Raw genomic sequence first — 15,019 nt, 5'->3', positions numbered from 1 at the left:
CTGCAGGAAGAAAGATGAGACAATACAAAAGAGTTTAAAAGAATATCACTGGAATGAAGGGTTATGACTGGGCAAGATCTTTAGGACCCGCGTTTATATTAGAAAAGCTTTTCAGCGCTGGAGAGAGCTAAACGGAAAGGCCTGAAAACAGATGCAAAGGCTGCTTTGATTCCGCTTTACATGTGAGTAACACTGGGTTTGACTGTCATGATTGTCTGGAGCTGCTGAGCTGTTTATTACTCTTGAGTACTATACGTTCATTTTTTGTGCTTCCTTGTCGTTCGTTCATCACCTGCGCTTTATTTTTCGTGACGCATTTTGTTGCGAGTCAGCGGTGATAAACAAACATCCACTCGCACTTGCGTGTGTAACAGTGGCCAGCTAGTGAGAGTTGTGCAGGTAAAGCACTGCTCACTGACTATCATTAGAGCGTCATTGTTAGTGCACTCGCCTCGCCTGCCAGCAGCGAACGGGCCGAGGTTCGAGACCGACTCGGAGCAAGGTGCTTAGGAATAGGATTGAAAAGTGAGTTTTGGAGGCGGTGCAATGAAGAGAGGGGTGGGTTTGTTTGAGTTGATTTCAAACATCAACAATGTCCAACAGCGTTTTTTAAAATCTACTTATCCCACCTTTAAAGTACATTTTAGTTTACCATAAATGCTTTTTTATTACTATAACCATAACTTTAACCAATTTCCACCAGGATCTCACTCCCGCATCTCCACATCCTCACCTCTTCACCTGTTCTTTTTGTTTCCTTTAATAAACCACACCCTTTTTTGTCATCTTTTTTTAAATTATTTTTTAGATAAATAAAATAAAAAAACTAAATTCGTTTAGATAAATAAAGAAGATAGTTATCATATATTATGAATTGGTTTAGGACTTAATTTACTTTATTTGTTTTCGTTGAAGTTGAAAAAGTGAAACAAAAACTGAATCGGTGTCAAAGTGTAATGATCCGTTACTAAGTTCAACTAACTGCATTTAATATCAATTAAAACTATAATACAATTTTCATTTAATTGCAATTAATATGCAATTAAGTGTCTGAAAGCAATTCATTCAGTTTGCACTTAAATATATTTTTCAGTAATTCTAAAGGTATATTATTTCTGTAATAAGTATGCTACAGTGTACTTTTTAACAAGGGAAGGCTGGTTCTGGGAGAAGTTTCTGGATGGAATTTAAGGAACTTTTATAATTTTCATAATCACAGTCTATTAACAGTGTATAAGCCTATTAAGCGCACTAAAATTAACTACAATTAATATAACAAATAAAGAAAATTTTGAACTTACAGTCGTTCCAGTGATGACAAACCAATGAAAGAGCCATTCAGAAGTTCCTGGATTTTATTGTTACTCAAAATCCTGTGGAGAAAACAAAAGATGTTGATATTAAAAACCAGGTGACCACGGTCAAATAATACATTACTTGAACATGAAGTGTGAAACTAGATCTACTGTTGTTTGCTTGCAAGTTCATGAGCAAACATCCTCAAAATTTTATTTTTCATCAGCTGCATCCTCCTTGGAAAAACCTTGGACTCAATGAACAAAGTACCTCAGAAAAAAAAAAAAAAATGCTCACTGCATAATATTAAGTGGCCTAGCAAATACAAGGAAAGGCAGCTGAGAATACAAGAAACTAGCTAAGCTCTTAATCATCAGAAAGAAGCTTCTAACAGCTGAAGATACAGAAAGATATGGAAAGTTACCATAGCAACCAACTGGAGTGGTAATGTAACCATTAAAAGGTCTGAACTGGTAACCAAAAGTTTTAAAGTTTAAACCCAAAGGAAAATCACTATTGTGGCCTAATGAAAACGCCTGCTAAATGACAAAAAACTAATGACAGAAATTAAATACACTGATTGAACCTATGAATCCTACTTCTGAATCAGTCTAATAGAACAGGTCTGAAACAAATCCGATGTCTCCTTGCTTCAATTTTCCATATAGATGACGGCCAGTTGGCTGACGTGACTATCAATGGAGCGGAGCTTTAGTGGCTGCTGAGGCACACACCAGAAAATTTGTTTTGCTATAAAATGGTGCAGTGCTAAACACAGCTTACAAGTGATATACAAGAAAGAAAACAGTTGCATCGGATAAATAAGGAATGAATTGCATTTAACTTGGTTTTATTTCGAAACATGAAATTACTGCAAAATTAAACAAAAGTCTCTAACTTTAGAAGTAGGTTTCTCAAATGAAAACCAGCTAAAATACACTGCTGAATCATGTTTGTTTTTGCTTTCCGGAGCCAAAACATAGGGGAAACATCTTCCGCATGTCTCCTCCATTTTGTGTAATTCAGCAATAAACAGTGATGTTCATTCCAGAGGAAGCACCACAACTGTTTGTGGCTGGCCATTTTAGGGACAGTTGCACCGGATGCGGTTGCTCGCGCTCACAACCCCTTATCCACAGGTCCCAGCCAGACTGTTATTATTATGGGGTGCTGAGGGGTGACTTTATTACAAGCTTGGCCTACTGAGACAGCCTACATATTTTTCTGGCTTTGAAAACACAAACAGTTCCTATCCTCTCCTCACTTTAACAGCTTGTGGATTTTCAAACTCCAGATGTGCAGAGCATTACGGAATAGGTATATTATCAAGTGTCGCAATGTACTGAGAGGACGCATTTGCATGATGTAAATTGTTTAAAGTCAACATGAAATAAAAAATGATACTATTTACTCTTAAAAGGACTGTTGATTATGATTTCACTTTTTTAACTTTAGTTATTGTGTAATGTTGCTGTTAGAGCATAAACAACATCTGCAAAGTTACGACGCTCAAAGTTCAATGCAAAGGGAGATATTTTCTTTTACAGAATTCTCTGTTTAAGGACTACAACGACCTTCTTCCCAGGTTAGTGACATCACCCTAAAATTTACATAAACCCTGCCCCCCTTGTTTTAGTAGTGTTGTTGCCATGCCGTCATTTTACGCAGGACTGCTTCACAGACGAGGATCAATTCAACGCTGAATTTGCACAAAAGATTAACATGACGGCACATGCTAGTCGATGAGTTGAATCAACTCCACAGCAACCACATAAATTTATCCACTAACGATTCAGAAACGTCCAGTTTCATTCTAAAAGTTGTAACTTCTTCCTGAGTCTCTCCATCAGTGTCCGACTCCGGTTTGAACAATGTAAGGCTGAACACTGTTTCTGACAATCGTCATTTTGGCAACTTTGTTGTTGTTGAGCAACCGAAGCGCGAGCTGTTAAAGCTCTGCCTTCTTCTGGAAAGGGGGCCGGGAGCAGCAGCTCATTTGATTTAAAGGGATACACACAAAAGTTTTTTGCTCACACCCAAATAGGGGCAAATTTGACAAGCTTTTTTAAATGATCTGTGGTGTATTTTGATCTGAAACTTCACAGACACATTCTGGGGACACCAGAGACTTATATTACATCTTGCAAAAGGGGCATAATAGGTCCCCTTTAATACCCAATGAATGAAATCACATCTCAGACTTTATATTTTTCTTGTCTGTCTAAAATGTGTTGATTTCTACAAAGCCCTTTCGAAAAGCTCAGAGTGCTTTGATTGGCAGGATGACCCACTGTGTTGTGACTGGCCAAACACCTCAATCATGTGTCAGAAATGTAACTCCCCTTACCATATTCATGACTTTCAGCTTCCAAGGCTTTAAGCAATTGTAAACACAGTTAATAATGTTGTCGGTTTTACCGTGTCAGTTCAAGCTTCGGATTTTGAAAATGCAGATGATCAAGCGATCGATCTAAACCAACTTTGCAAGCACGACTTGAGAAGGACGTTTTACAGTGATAAGTAATCTTTGTATACAGCCGGCATTGTACTCTCCCAGGTTCAGGAAGCTGTCCTCTGTATAATTTTATTTAAAAAAAATAAAATAAAAAATATTAGAAAATTGATTAATTAAGTAATTAAGTATTGATTAAACTTTATTTCCAGTTTCGATTTTCGGTTAAAAGAAAAAAATATTTTAAAAAATATGCATCACAATTGAATATCCTGTTTCACTTATGAATGTATAAGAACACAGAAAAAATAAAATAAAATAAAAATCTCTCAATACATAGCCTTGAGGTTTTATGAAACAGAATAAAATGTTGATAACACTATAGAAAGAGTTTAATCATCATTTACATTAATTGTAGCTGTAGTCTTACATATTACGTATGGTATCTCTCAGGTGAACTTCTCTTCTGTCAGCAATTACATTTGTTTGTGTTTACATTTTAATTCTGGCAACTTTAATTGTAGATTTAAAAGCTGTCAAGAGAAGAAAGAAAAAAAAATGCCTGAAAACATTCTGAAGTTTGTAAGGATAAACAAGTACACGCTGCCTTGTGACTCTGATCTGTCAAGATCAATTTGAGAGTGATACAGATATTCATGAGCATAGCGATCTCCCAGCTGGGAGCGATTCCCCTCCCTCATGATTACAATATGAGCCCAGGAGAATTACTGACACACAACTCCTAGTGTGAGCCTGAGTACAAGTTTAAAAGTGTCTACAAGGCTTTACTCAGAACTGATTTTATTTTACAAAATCAAGTCAACACACAGAACGAGCTTGTTTCTGAATGTAACTACACATTATGCGTTTTATAACTGAAACATTCATTTAATAAAAGCAAGAATAATGCAAGTCCTCTGAACTTTCTGTGTTGCTTTTCTGTACATTTAGGGCTGGCCAATATACACTACTGTTCAAAAGTTTAGGGCAATTAAAATGTTGTTGTTGTTTTTTGCTTAAGAAAAAAAAAAAAATGGTTCAGCAAGGACGTTTAAAGTGATCAAAGTAGGTAGTGTGCACGTGCCAAATGCGTCTTTCCACGCTCATAACCAAAGGAGTTTACTTTGAAAGACACGGAGTGGAACGCAGAAAATGAATTAAACCTGGCCATTAGAATGATTTCTTGTGACACTGAAGACTGGAGTAATGATGCTGAAAATTCAGCTTTGCCATCACGGGAATAAATTACATTTTAAAATGTTAAAATAGAAAACAGTTATTTTAAATTGTAATATTTCACAGTATTACTGTTTTTAATGTATTTTTAATGAAAATACCATGGTGAGCACAAGAGGGTTCTTTCAAAAACATTATGAAATCGTATTGACCCCAAATGTTTGAATGGTAGACTAGCTCAAAATTATATATTTTTCAGCCTTTTAATATTCAAATATGTTGATATTTATGTATTTGCTGTGAAGCAGTAAAGTATTTATTCAGCATTTCATTTTTCACTAAATGAAGTAGGGCTGCACAATATTGGAAAAGAATTGATATTTTTTCTGAGATATATATTGCAATATGAAAAAAAAAATTAACCAGATGACTTGAATAGCTTTATTTGGAAAGAATTAATCATTCTAGAACGATTGGGGTGATTTTGTAGGGGAATCTGTAAATTTGTACATAAATGCAATAGAACAAAGATACAAATTAAATAAACTGTTTTTTTAACAGTATTAATTGAATAATCAAATGTAAAATAACACTGCTTATTCTTCACTGTATAAATTAAATATAATGAATCTTTATTACAACTACAAAAGTGATTTTTTCTTAGCATCTAGTTGTTTGATTAACATTAATTACTCATTAATGGAATATTAGGCTGCTGTCACTTTAAGACCGAATGCATGGATCCAAAATAACGCATCAGTTTTCTTTCTCAATTGTTTACGTTCACGTAAGCCATACGCTACTGTTTACGAGGATACTTGTTGTTGCAGAGATGGGCATTCTGACATAATTTGTATGTATGAGTCCATTCAAGCACAAATAGATGCGGAAGAGACCGGAATTCGGTGTTTGCGTGCTGTCTGTGTGGCTCTGTGTGTACACAGAAAACAGCGATATTGATGCTAAAACGATATATCAGCAACCCTAAAATGAAGAATGATATACTCATTTCTATGCGCCAATATAATAAACAGCAATTTTTCCACCTTTAAATCACATGAAGGAATTCAAAAAGGGACCTATATGGACATCTTTCTTAATGGCAAAATAAAAACACATCAAATAATTACAATATCCACAATGCTGCTGAACTTTATATAGCCAGCAAAATCATTGTGAATATATCATGAATTTACATTATCTACCAATAAGATATGTCTGGTGGGCAAGAATGAGGTGTAGACCAGTTGAACATGATGTGATTGGGGTGATGACCACTCGTCTGGGACTTGCATCAGTGGGCAAGACAATCTAACAATTAGCATTTAAATGAGCATTTGGCCAGGCACCTGCAGGTCTGCTAGTGCTGGAGACAGATGGTGAAGATACAACCTTATCTTGATTTTCAGAGGTTTTACAGGATCTAGTGACCAAACAAATAGCACCACTGGAAAGCAAAGAGAGCGGCAAAACATGCTTGCACAGTTTACATAAAATCTAAATGGATCCAAATTATTTCTTCTGCAAGACAAAATCAAAAACATGGACTACATTCAAACAGACAGTATAATATTTGGAAATATAGGGCAAAAATGGATAAACCAATAGGATAAAACCAACTATTTAAACTGCAGACAGATTATTTCTCAATCTCATGAGACGGAAATAATTGCATTAAAGGTGAAGTGTGTAATTTGTGAGCAATCAACATATGAATGGCTTATTGTTGACTCTGCATATTAACAGGGACAGGATAAAGTAATTGAACCTCAAATATCTGTAATAGTTTTATTTCTTTGTTACTTGACCTGTGGATGAATGATTCACTATTGCTGCCAACTGATATTTTCTTGTTGAGTTGCAACCATGAAAGTCTAAGTTAATCAAAACTTTTAATGAATATTTTGAAGCTTTTCTGAAATCTATCCCACACTGCCTTGCTAGTTACCAGGTGTGCTTTAGGGAGGACAGCTCAGTCCAGGTGTAGCTTTCAACACTTGCCTAAGAGAAACAATCTCCATGACTGCACTCACATAAAAAGACAGCTGCACAAACATGATCCACTTACAACAGAAATTGCTAAAAACCGTTCCCAAGCACTAGAAACAATGTCAACGTTGGGCGGAGATTTAGTAACTTTCCTAAAGCCATTTGCAGGATATTTAAGAAGCAGCATTGCATAAACTCTCAAACTCCAGATCCATCGTACACGATAAGATCTATACCATGCATGTAGAAAACTGATAGGGTAAATTCTCATTTCACGTCGACTTTAACAAGATCAAAACCAACTGACCCACCACCCGTTAAAAAAAGCAATCAAAATGCTTAATTTCACAAGGTTGTAAATGGGGACTGTTAAAAGGGTGGTATAGTAAACCTGCTGACCCCACATATGTGTGTGAGGTAAAGGATATCCTACAGCAGGTTGAGGAAAGTAATTGATTTTCAGGGTTAGAGAAGGTCAAAAGAAGTAGTAGAACTCCATGGATAACTAGTGTCGGCCCCTCCATGTGAAGAAAACATCATGTGAATTGACAGAACTGCTGGATTTGCAGCCCACAAACACTCAACCTATCTGTAAATAGCCATTCATGTGCCAAACTAAGTTATTGAGACACCATGAATGAAGTTTAAAGTTTGGCTATTGTAATGCTGAGACTTCCTGTACAGTGTCTGAGAACTTGACACTGCTGAATTTCAATTACCAATCTCATTCAATGGGAACAGCTCACAAAGCTTCACCAACGTAATGCTGAGAAAGTGTTATATCAACCTAGGGTTGCTAAATCAAATGTTCACTTTACATTAGCATGTCACCGTGACCGAAAATGTTGCTAAAGTAGCAATATGTACAATTTGTTGGATGAAATATCAAGAGGCATCTCGTTGCCAAAGAACTTTCCTATGACTGGTTTAATTCACCACCCTGCAGCATATAGAGTTCAACTACCCAATTATAAGTTTATTTTTGGTTTTCAGCTAAAAGAAAACTTTTATTTCAGTTAAAAAAAAAAGTAGTGAAATAAATTTATACACACCTAAATCAAGGTTTCAACAGTGTGTACTAAGTTTATTTTACCAAAATCTTTGCTTTTACATGCGTTCTTCCACTCTTTTTAAACTCAGCACAGCCGCATGAAGAAAGACGAATGCACCATTCAGGCTTTCAGACATGCTTGATATCCATCTCTGAAAGACACCGTCACATGGGCCGCTTTTCATTTAAACTCTAATAAGGCTGCACTGCCAGTCACAGATAGAGCACAGGCCAAAACTAAACCAAAAATAATTATTCTTAAGATCCTAAAAAACACATTCAGTCTAAATTTTTGACTGGTAGTGTTATGCTATGTTACCAAATATTTTTACCTTTAAGGCGACCCAAAAAAATCTGTCATTTACTCACCCTCACATCGTTCCAAACCAATAAGACTAATAGTGTGTTAAGAAGAGAAATTAAGAGGTTTCTGTCCCTCCACTGAAAGTCCACACAACCAAAACTTAAATCCAAAAAGGCTGTAAAGGTGTCGCAAAATGAACAGAGCGGTTTTGTGAAGTCTTGTGAAGAGATATAATTGCTTTATATGATTTGCAGATTTAATTAAGCTTTTATTTACATGTAAACAATAAACATACATATAGCATATCACATCTGGTAAACACGAAAGCTCATGTATGCGTCATGCGCTTTCTCGTGCTTTTCACACCAGCTTCTGTGTTCACCAAGTGTGATGTGCTCTATGTATGTGTTTCAACCACTTTTTGTTTTTAGATATAAATAAAGCCCTAAATTAAATCTGTAAGTGGGTAATTGGACTCTTTATGCTGTTCAGGGTGTCATGTTCTCAATTAAACCAGTCATAGTTAAGTTCTTCAGCAACAAGCAGCCTCTCGATATTTCAGCCAAACTCAAATTTTACATTTGGAACAACATGAAGGTGAGTAAATGACACAATTTTCATTTTTGGGTGAACTATCCCATTAAGTAACAACAGCTAAAGATCACAGACCAGTTCACTAATATCTAAAGTAGGCATGCAAAACAAAATTTGCACACGGTTGCTAGCCATTATGGCTTACAATGTACATGTTACCCAAAATTAAATCAAATATACCATTTCAAGTGTTCACTGCTAATAAGTTATGTCCTGTTATTGTTATGACCATGACCATTGTATGGCTGAATCCACTCTATGTATTTGTTTTAATCATAGTTAATCGTATTCAATAATGTGAATCACAGTTTAATTGACTAATAGTGTGTGTCCTTCAAAAGGCTTAATCACAAAAAAAAAGTTTTAATCACTCAAGTAAAATAATGAGAAATGTAAAAAGATAAGCTAATTTAGGCCTGGTTTCACAGACGGGACTTAGATTAAGCCAGGATTAGTCTTTAGCTTTTATAAACGTGCCTTAGAAAAAAACATTTCTGGTGTGCATCTTGAGACAAATCAATAGCTCTGACATATTTTAAGATATGTCAGTGCAAGCTGCTTTCAGTTAAAACAGCTCAAACATGCATTTTAGTCTGGGACTAGGCTTAAGCCTTGTCTGTGAAACTGCGGGATAGTATCAAATGATCAGTGGATTAAATATTTATATTTATTTATTTTGTATATTTAATAAATGTTTGTTAAGAACACAATTTAAGTCACTCAGCTTGACCTGTAAGACTTTTGAAAAATCACTTTCTTTTTTTTCTCAAAAGTTTCCCAAAAGGACCAGAAGTCAAATGGCAGGAATGCCCATTGTGATATCTGGTTACAGGCATTTTAGAGATAAACGACAATGTTAAATGTTAAAACACAATATGTGAGGTGAGGTAAATGAGTGTTGACTTACAGTGTGAGAGTTCTGTTGGGAAATGATTCAGTAGAAGGCACCTGATGGAGCTCCATGTTACTGCAGGCCACTTTTCTGTCCACTGTGGCCCCAGACGAAGAGCTTTTCCCTCCTGCACTTTTGATGTTTTCATATGAGCTACATTTAATCGATCCTGCAGAGCTCAAACCTCTGAGCAGCACAAAAGCCAGGAAAAAGACGCAAGTAGCGCCCAGCGACATCACTCCTGCCTTCGTTGATATTCACACGGCAAGAAGAGGGGGTTAGATTAGCATATAAATAGCCTAGAAAACCTTTCGTTGTTGTTCTTTATATCTAAACAAGATCTCTGCGATGAATATTCGTCAAAAGCCATCAAGCAGAGACGCTGGTCAGCACTCCTTTAAGTCATGGTCAAAATACTGACTCGACACAACATTAGATGGGTCGATTTATCATGGTTTTTGCTCTCCACATTAAGCAGTCCGAAAGGAAGCGGTCGAATATTCTTCTTTGTTTTCCACAAGAATCATTGCTACAACTCAACAAACCTTCTCCAGCTGATTGTACGCAAGTTTCCACTGTTTTACACGAAGCATTTTCTTTGTTTCTAGTCAAAGTGGAGATCTCGCTCCTGCGCTAAAAGAGAGACAGCTGCAACCATCCCGAGATAACAGTCTCACAAACTCAAGGAAATCTGTTCACATAAACTTTTTCTCTGTGCTCTTCTCATTGCACATTTGAATTCCAAAAGAAAGCGAAAGACTTTCAGACGGTAGTTACTCTAAGATTCTCTAAAACAGGTCATTAAACGCGATATATCCGCGTGACGAACAATAAAACCATTCTTGAGAAACTGAATGCGTAAAGTTGGTTTTCACTTTGCGACTGTACCACATAAGCTTAAATGGTGCTATCTACAACGACGGTAAAACGCTTTTCGAAAGATACAAGCTTAATGTGTAACCCAGAATCCCAGAGTGTGATCTTTGCAGTCGGTCAGACGGTAAACGCGTGAATGTATCCAGCGCCGTTCAGTCCATTGCGGAGTGTGTTGCTGTTCTCTGAGCCTCGGGCTCCATGTTCCATTTCCTCCCCTGACGTCATCATAGGTTTGGTCTGAACTCCAGTGAACACCGATCCTTCTGGTTAAACTCACTGTTGTTGCCCAAACCTTTAATTTAAAAGATATTTTCTTTTATACAGACACTTAACCTGTTAACTGTCGCCCCCACTTTTTTTTTTAGACATGAAAATTTACTATCCAAACTTAAATGGTTGTAATTCAAGAACACTTTGGAATATAGACATAAGGCTGGTCTTGTTTTAAAGATGAAATTTGGCAGATTATTGTAGAAGTGAAATAACTTATGTAAGTGAAACAGAAAAAAAGTTATAGAAGTTCAAGTTTATGAAAATGTAAAATGTAAAAAATATAATATTTTATATAAAATATATATTTTACAAAACAAGTTTTACTCTAAAACTGCAAGGAAATCAAAGCCAAAAATCTGAACAAGTTGTGTTCCAAATTTCAGGTTGATATCTCAAAAAATGTGCTTTCAGTAAGATTTTGTTTGGGCGCAGTACCACACTTTTTCACTAGATGACAACCAAGCTCCATTACTGACCATATAAGGGCGCCTCCATTTCCATATATGGTTTGAGTGATCTGAACCATATATTTCCATTATTTTCAAACAATTTATGAAGTAGACATCCTATATAGAAGTAGTATGGGAAGTTTGGCAGAATTTGATATGAATTCAGCTTCTAATAAACATCAAAACAACATGTATGTGGGTTATAGATCACCGCCACAATCATAAATGTATTTTTTTTCCTATTAAAAACATTTTCAGACCTTTTTTTCTCAAAAAAATTGAATGGATGTTATCTTTTGAACTCTTGGCATGAAAACAAACATGTTTCAACCAATCTTCAATGATTTTTCATGTTCATCGCTATTTCAAAATAAAGGTCTGAACATGCCTTATGAGTATGAAAATATGCTTGTTGCAAATTGATAAATTACTGCTCTTCTGTAATTTATTTTGAAAATCAGTCACCAAATATGAAAACTAGAGATTCTAAGCTTTCAAATGATATATAGTTTGTCAAGATTAGTTTAGTTTTAGTATAGGATATTACTGTTTTAAGTATGTAATGGCTGTGGGCCCACCGGTGGGCCAGTGACAGTTAACAGGTTAAGTAAGTAGGCCTATATGTCTATAGAATTTATCCTCAGTTTCTCTTTATGGTATTTATATATATATATATATATATATATATATATCCATGAACAAAGTTTTTGCCATCACTCCCTACTCTCTCATTTTTCATTGAGGTAGACTGACTTCTCAAATCTCGGTCACTGTGATTTTGCCAAGCAAGACATGTCCCTGATTAACATATTGTGTTGTTCTTGGAACAACATTCCTGTCTGAAAATTTACCCTATCCCTGGTCACCTTGATTTAGTTAAAATAAGAAATGTTCCTGGATCTGAATCAACATATTTTGTTGATCCTGGAACAACATTCCTGTCAGAAAATTTAGGCCTAACCCTAAACCAAACCCTACCCATAACTTATACCTAAAATAAGAGGGAAATGATAGCTGAATAACACTAATGTAGAAGCACTTAACCCTGGCTGTAAGCCTAAACTTGACATAAACTGTAAACTTGTCCACCAAATCCGACTGGTTGATAGTAATGTTATTCTAGTGTCAACAAAGATGTTGATCCAGGAACATGTACTTGGTGAAATCACGTTCACCCCCTATCCCTACGCCTAAACCTAACCCTACACATAACTTATCCCTAAAATCAGAGGGAAATGATAGGTGAACAATGCTTGATGTGGAAAAATAAAAGTGCCGGTACTCTGGATGCTCGGTTCAAAATGTGTTCCTGAAGAAGGTAGGGCGCGGCGGCCTTCCGTACGTGCAACTTGTCGGAAATACCGGTACGCAAGGAAAACTGGCGGTACGCTAAAGGTAAAAATAGAGAAGTGTGAAATCAAGTCCCCCTACGAATTGGGTCTCTTTTAGGACCCCGAGTGATCCCATTGGTTCAACGGACTTTTAATGGGTAGTATTTTTAGTGCTTGATTATAATTCTTGCAAAATCACATTATGATTTATATCGTTTAAAATGTGTTATAATGACCATTAAGTCTTTTAAATTACATGGTTCATATACTAGTATATACTAACTGAAGCTATAGTTTGTGAAATCAAGAATTTCTTGTTTTTACTGTTTTTTTAGTTAGCTTATGTACTAGCATAGCATACATCTACCCAATTAGCCTGCTAGCTTATCTTATTATATATGTTTTTTGCTTCCAATATAGTTCCCAATTACGTTTCAAATTAATGATGTCTGTGTGTACTTAGCATGACAATTAATTTATTAAAAATGTATAATAGTAATATTATATAGTATACCACATTGCTATTATTGTGTAAAATTAATATTAAATTACATTTACAGAACATAGTATGGTGCAACAATCCTTATCCTTATTAAAAAATGCATTTTTAGGCATGGTTGTCATTCCAATTCCAATACATAGGCATTCATTTTATATTTCAAGCATGTTGTTTGAGCACTTAATGTAATAAACATCATATAATAGTGAAATAGGTTATAATTAGTCAAGACATCACAATAACAACTTTTGATCAGGCATTACTGCCTGGGTCCTAAAGGAGACCCGATTCCTGTGGGGGAACTCGAATTTCTCATGACGCCGGGACTGGTCCACTTCGAGCACTGGTGAATAGCACTAATGTAGAAGCACCTAACCGTGGTTGCTAGCCTAAACTTGACATAAAATGTATACGTGTCCCTCAAATCTGATTGGTTGATTGGAATGTTGTTCCAGGATCAACAAATATGTTGATAGAGGAACATGTTGTACTTGGTGAAATCACATTCACCCCAAAGGTCTTTGTTTAACTATTAATAAAAATGTGACAGATTCCTGAAGCAGTATGAGAGATTTTTTTGTTAATGCTATTGATAAGGTTTAGATTGCTTTTCTTGCTGTCAATGTTGTCCTTTTATTTTTTATTTATCTTGGCTAAAACTGGAGAAAACAGCTCTGTCCTCTAAAAAATTTTAGGAGGTTATTGAAGAGTTATGACCCTGTAAATGTTGTCATCTGATATGCAAAGTGTATATGCACTTTGTTAAATTATCGTTCTAAAAAATAAATAAATAAATAATAATCTGCTCTTGAGAATTCTTGACCTCTTTTGCTTTAGCATTCTTAACCCCTCTGTGATTTTGAGTTTTAATTTAGATTTTTATGACTATAAATTTTAGTCATTTCCATTAATTTTCCAGGCAAATTGCATTAAAAAATGGCACTTTTTACTAAATATTTTCCTTGATATTTTCCTTGACTAGCCTACATGTTTTTATGTCATTAAAAGGTTGCTGTGTGACATGCAGTACTTTATTTAAAACTATTTTAAAAAGTGTGCAGTTTTATGACCTCACCTCACATTCATTGAGAGACTATATATTTCTATTTGTAAAAAATAATTTGTAACACCACAGCACTATTTAAGATTTACACAAAATAAAAAGTTGATTAAAAGGTAAGTAGCTGTCAGGTTACAGCACCAAAAATATGCTTTTCCTTATACATTATTATAAATTTTAACCTAAAATTTATGACTGAATATTAATAAACTTTGTCATCCAAACATGTAAGAGACAACTGACCCACTTCTAAAGTTAATGAAAAAGTACATCCATTTCCTTTAAAGTTATAGCTTTCCTTTACAAAACCACAAAACAAAGTGCAACACAATACTAAAGGATCCTTGATCTATTGTGTAGGTGCTCATTTGGTTTTTTGTGGCCCTCACAAAAGGCTCTCTTTACACTGCTGCACTACAAACAAGTTTAGACAGGTTGGCAGTAGCCTAGTAAAAAAAAAAAAAAAAAAAAAAAAGTTTGCCCTATCAGAACAATCTGAAGAGAACAATGCCTTGTGTGCAGCATTTGTGACTCTGAATCGAGTAGAGATGTTTCTGTTTCCTATGGGAACATCAATCTTTCCCATACATTGTCATTATGATCAGGAACAATTTAAAGCCGTGTGTAAAGAGGACTGCACCTCATGCAGGTCAAAGGTCTCTGTCCTTGGGGCTATTCAGATTTCATTCCCATTTGTTATTTGCTTTTCAATCTCTTACGAAACATGAGATATGATAAACTCCTGCATTACAATTCGATGAGCCAAAACACAAATTA

General features: G+C 35.5%; 1 protein-coding gene across 1 annotated transcript in view; it reads right to left on the bottom strand.

Annotated features, from left to right (window-relative positions):
* Positions 1-10,864, bottom strand: part of LOC127515987 (adhesion G protein-coupled receptor A3) — a 51,111-nt gene extending 40,247 nt beyond the window's left edge. Inside the window, exons 1-2 of the mRNA XM_051900211.1 lie at positions 9,770-10,864; positions 1,302-1,373 (exon numbers count right to left, since the gene is read on the bottom strand). Coding sequence (XP_051756171.1) covers positions 1,302-1,373; positions 9,770-9,990 — 293 coding nt within the window. The 5' untranslated portion in view covers positions 9,991-10,864. The remainder of the gene's footprint in view (positions 1-1,301; positions 1,374-9,769) is intronic.
* Positions 10,865-15,019: the final 4,155 nt, after the last annotated feature.

The sequence above is a fragment of the Ctenopharyngodon idella genome, chromosome 7, assembly GCF_019924925.1.
Source record: "Ctenopharyngodon idella isolate HZGC_01 chromosome 7, HZGC01, whole genome shotgun sequence".
NCBI classification, from domain to species: domain Eukaryota; kingdom Metazoa; phylum Chordata; class Actinopteri; order Cypriniformes; family Xenocyprididae; genus Ctenopharyngodon; species Ctenopharyngodon idella.
Note: the sequence above shows the minus strand (reverse complement) of the source record. Positions and strands in the feature narration are given on the sequence as shown.